The sequence below is a fragment of the Benincasa hispida genome, chromosome 4 (assembly GCF_009727055.1).
Source record: "Benincasa hispida cultivar B227 chromosome 4, ASM972705v1, whole genome shotgun sequence".
NCBI classification, from domain to species: Eukaryota; Viridiplantae; Streptophyta; class Magnoliopsida; order Cucurbitales; family Cucurbitaceae; genus Benincasa; species Benincasa hispida.
This window is the reverse complement of record NC_052352.1, coordinates 43,626,603-43,632,302: the sequence shown is the minus strand read 5'-3', so window position 1 is coordinate 43,632,302 and position 5,700 is coordinate 43,626,603. Positions and strand designations below refer to the sequence as shown.

Genomic DNA, 5,700 nt, shown 5'->3' with positions numbered 1-5,700 from the left:
TGACAATTTCTTTATGTTTTGTTGAATGCTATATAATCATATAAGCAATATTAGATTTGGAAAATTGTAATTCAAATTGAACCAAAATTTGTACTGTTGACTTTACTCCAAATTTCAAAATATAATTTATTTATAAAAGTTTAGTGTTTTATTTTAGTATGTGTTTATTGTTATTATGACATTTACATCGTCAATTCATCATATTTATTTATTTATTTATTTTTAATATGATTGATAATATTATTTCTTTCCACATTTTAAATGTCAATTTTATTTAGAAAGGATTAGTAATATCTGAGATAGAATTCAAACTTTGACATGTATAACGGTAATGTTGCAGACTTTTATGTTTGGTTTGCAAGAAATCTGTAAATTGTGTACTATTTAGAAACGATCAAACTATATTTTATTTCACGTGGATGTGCATTAGTTGCACAATATATTAGAATCTGTTATTTTATTAGTATAGTTATTCAAACATGCCTTTTTTTATTATTTAGTGATTTTGTAAATATATTTAGTTGGCATAGGAATTTTCCTAATCTCAATCATTAAAAAAAAAAAAAAACAAAAAACAAAAAAAACAACCAATGATTAGAGGGGATTTTCAAAAATAGAAAAATAAGCAAAACAATTTACACAAAATAGCAAAATTTTAATATTCTTTTATAGAGACTGATAGAAGTCTATCAATATCTGTCCGTAATAGAGACTGGTAGAAGTTTATAAGTGATAGAAACTAATAGAAGTTTATAACTGTCTATTAGTGTTTTTTTTTTTTAATTTCTATAAATAGTTTGACATTTTTTTTATCAGTGAAAATTTTCCTTAATTAAATTTCAATAACAAAATAGGGGTAAATTTGTCTATCTCGTTCTTTGTTATATTTTGGCATCATGATCCTCGATATGCGCTTGCATGTTACCCAATACTCGACCGACACGGTTTTCATTTATGTTTTCATATCTTGCATGATTGGTTGGACTTCGAGTTTCTTTCGTTTCGATTTTCATATATTTTTTTTTATTTCGATCCGTCTAGAGTTTTGAGTAGGATAATGCATGAAGGTGGAAAATCAAATCAAATTCTCGATAATCGACCATCTAGTCACACGTAATGTAGTGAGTAAGGGACACAATGTAGCATGTATTGGGTATCGAGCAATCAGGTATCATGCATCGTGTATCGATTTTTTATTTACCCCCATTTTTTGTTATTCTGTGCAATATGGCTAGACAATTCAAGATTCCTCCCCATGATCGTTTCCTAGGCCAAGCGACTAGCATATCCTTTCACATTGGGACGACTAACAAGATAGTGAAAGAGAAACTTACTCCCACTAAGCTTGCCCTCTTCAGGAAGATGGTATTTGGGCGATTCGTGGACATGGACATTATTTTCAACAGTCCATTGGTCCATTACATTCTGTTGAGGGAGGTTGAAGACGATAGGAAGGATGCAATGACATTTAATTTGAATGGTATGGTTGTAACATTCACAAAAGAAGACTTCCTATTGGTGACGGGATTGTGGCGGTCACTGCATAGTAGGTGCTTCAAGAATGATTTTGTGGGAGACATTCATATTGATACCTTAGAGACAGTGTACAAAGAGATGGAGTTTGAGAATGACATGGATGCTATGAAGATGACATTGGTCTATTACACTGAATTGGGTATGATGGGAAGGGAGAAGACGAAGGCCAATGTCGACAAGACCTTATTAATTGATGTGGAGGATTTAGATTACTTCAATTCCTTGGATTGGAGAAATGTGTTATGGGAGAGGAAGTTACTTGGACTACAAAGAGGATTTAGTGGTAAGGCAAAGAACTACTAAAAAAGGTCCAAGCACAATAAGAATTATATTGTCAAGTACAACCTATCGGGGTTTCCTCATGCATTTTAGGTAATATTCATTAATTGGTCATACGAGATCTACTCATTGTAGTGTCAAAGTCACTTACTACTTTTGCTTGTCTTATAATTGTTTATGAATTATGGTAGGTGTGGGCATATGAGATCATTTCAACAGTTGTCGAAAAAATTGCAACCTGACTGAATGGACATGTTGTACCTCGATTCCTAAAGAATGAGTGTACATACTCAATGGCAACTAAAAAAATCGTGCGAGACATGTTTAGGTCCACTGAGGTTACTTTATTACATCACAATTTACTTGGATTTAATGTGAATGTCACATATAACTAACAAATTGTTTGTTGTTTTGTACAAACAAGGATCATACACACACCATTGATCATGTTCAATAGGGAGAGGCAGTATAAGGACACTAGACTCGATGAACAACCCATATACGAGCACATTGATGTCAAAATGAGCTTTTCAGAGACACATGGATCACGTCATGATGTGGATGCTCATAGTAACTCCAGTGAATACGAGAGTCATGGATATCAGTTTCACGAGACAGAACTCCAAGAGTATCAGTTTTATAAGCTCCCTATCGACGAAAGCAAGATTCACCCTCCTCATAACGAGTCTCACGAGTTCCTTACTGACGAACATGTGCCCCCAACTACAATCCATTTTGAGCCCATGAGGGGTGTGGGCATTCGCACATCACTCCGTGACATACACCAAAGAGTGACTATGATGGACCGTAAATAGGACGATGTACAATTAGGCTTGAAAGATGTGAAATCTGACTTGAGTGTCCTTCAGACCGACATATAAACAATCACCAGCCTATTGTGGTCATTGTGTCGGGTGCGTAATACCATCTTAAACTTATTCTAATGTAAATCTATATCATGTTGTGTTTGACATAAAATACTTGGTAAATGATATAGAGTTTAAGCATGGAGTCCACCGAGACCATTGACCCCATTCCTTCACATTCCACTAAGTCCCGTGACCCAACCACTCCATCAGCCACCGAGTCCCGTGACCCTATTGCTCCACCTACCACTAGTCCCGGGACCCCATTCCTCCACTTACCACTAAGTCCCCTGACCCCATTCCTCCACCTTCCATCGAGTCCCATGACCTCATTTTTCCACCTTCCACTGAGTTCCAGGACCTCATTCCTTTATCTACCACCGAGACCAATGACCTCATTCCTCCATTTTCCACTAAGTCATATGTGAAAGAATCTACCACTCTCCCTCATCCCCAATTACCTGCCACTTCTCTTGCTATGTTGCTTCCCAATGTACCAGTCTTCCCCCCATTGACCCTACCACATCCTCAGTTGCTTCCACCATAAACATTGAAGAAGTTCATAATTAAAGGTGAGCCCAAGGTGAAGGGTGAGCCAATGGTAAAGGGCGAGGGTGAGCCCGACCGTGAGGTGAAGGACAAGCCTATGAAGGGTAGGGGGAACAGAGACGGACAAGTAGGAAGAGAAAGTAAACACAAGCGTACACCTCTCCAGTTGACATCGTAAGGGCGACAGGAAAAAAGCATAAATATATTCAGTTCGGTCAACATTCAACTGACATCGTCCCCTACGACCCGACACATGCTATTCTAGAGGACTAGATAAATGAGTTCATATTCTGGTTGACCAGCATGGATATGAGTTCTCACTAGCCAGGTAATGAAGTCCTATTCAAGAGGAATTACACAATGAAAAAGTTGTTCCGGGAGCTAACACATGATAGTAATTTGGTTGAGAACGACGTAAGTTAACATCTCTTCTTATATTTGTATGCTTGTTAGTTACTATTCCCATTCTTTGACTTAACTTGCAAACTACAGGTTCTTGATTCTTTATTCAAGTTTCTCCAATGGAAGTTTATTAGTCGGCTGGAGATATGTGCTCATCGGTTCATGACATTGCCACATGGCATATTGGTATGTATTTTAAAGGGTTTAAATTTTAATGTACATTTTTGCATAATTGATATACACTTGAACCTATTGTTATCTATTTTGCAGAGTTACTTGAACTTCAAGGATCAAATAGCTTGTTCCAGGCCATACGTGGGAAAACAAAAGGAGAAGCTACTAAAGTATTGGGCAAAGAGCAGAAGTCGGTCGATTAGGTGCTCAGATTAGTACTTGATCATCAGCCTAGATGGGCAGATGTCGATTACATCTATAATCCAATCAACTACAAGCAACATTGGATTATGTTAATGGTGGACATGAACATCGGGCGTATCCTTTGCTATGACTCACTCCCCAAGTATATCACATTGAAGGATCTGATAACATTCTTGGCACCCCGATGCTTCACTCTCCCTTCACTGGCACAATTCTGTGGCGTATATGATGCAAAGCATGACCTTGCACCTAGTCCTTAGAAGTTTAGTCATGTCAATACAGGCACACTACAGAGGAATACACTAGACAGTGGGATATTCTGTCTCAAGTACTTTGAGTACTTAGTGACCAGGTCGAGTATGCAGAGCTTACGAAAGGATAAGATGCATGATTTTAGGTTGCAGTATGGCACCGAGTTGTGGGCAGATCAATTTTTTTTTTATTATTAGGAACTCTCTACATAAATTTTGACATTATTTTTAAATCTATACCATCTATGTAAATTTTGACATTATTTGTAAATTGGAGAAAATATTTTGACATTATTTGTAAATCAAACCGAATACAAACTGTATCAAGTATCGAGTAACAGACACCGAGTATATAGTAACATGCATCAAGTATCAAGTATTATGCACCAAGTATTGTCGAGTGGTATGCACCGAGTGTATCGAGTACTGTAATTAAGTTAATGTTTATCGAGTATTGTCGAGTAACGTGTAACACGTATTAAGTTTCAAGTGACAAGGATCAAGTAATAGATAATGTGTATCGAGTATTTATCAAACGTCATTTCATTACAACCTGAACAATCTATATATACAGAGTAATAAATTATCAAGTATTTGAGTTTGGAAGTTTGTTGGTTCCCATACATCGTCCTTGCCCGTTTGTTGAGTTTCAACGTATCAAGTGTTTTATTACACTTTTGTCTGTTATGTCTCGGTTGGCCACACCGTCCACATTTCTTTAATGTGGCATGTTCTACAGTAGATGATATCCTATTTACCCTTCGTCTACAAAGTTGTACCACTCTTTTCGGTGGGAATATTTTTACCTCGGTATACCCTGGTGGCTTTTTCCATTCGAATACATGACCAGGTGGGTTTATTGATTCTGCAGATGCTAGTTTTAGAGAATCAACACTATACAATCTGTTGCATAGAGCAAACGAGTTGATATTGCGCTCTCTAGCTGCAGTAATAGCGTGCGAATACGGAATCTCCAATCACTGAAATTGCTTGCAACTACATTCTCGAGTGTTAAGGTTGACTATACCATCTAATCCAACGTCCTTGGCATGAAATCTATAACAATCGATTAGATTTACTCGATATCGTCTAACTTTGTCACACTCAACCCATTATTTCTTATGCATACATTAAGTGTATCGATATACTATTAGACCACATTGTTTGCCACTCATGAAACAAACCTTGAAGTAGACCACTTATATATTCTAACAACGAAGGTATTGGCAACACTCTTGCTTCTTTGGTAATAGCATTGAAGCAATCGATACTATTACTGGTCATGTTATCATATCGGTTTCCAGACTGGTAACAGCGTGCCCATCGCTGAATATCAACATCCTTTAAATATCTAGCAAGCGAGTCATTCTTATACTTCATTATTTGGACCCTAACGCTTGAACTCTGATTCTCGATACATTCTACAAGCTTCGTGAAAC

The 5,700-nt window shown here is 36.9% G+C and overlaps 1 protein-coding gene across 1 annotated transcript; it reads left to right on the top strand.

Annotated features, from left to right (window-relative positions):
• Positions 1–1,227: 1,227 nt before the first annotated feature.
• LOC120076213 lies at positions 1,228–1,839 on the top strand. The gene has a single exon (XM_039029979.1). It carries the CDS (start codon positions 1,228–1,230, stop codon positions 1,837–1,839), a length of 612 nt encoding a protein of 203 aa, XP_038885907.1.
• The last annotated feature ends 3,861 nt before the right edge of the window (positions 1,840–5,700 follow it).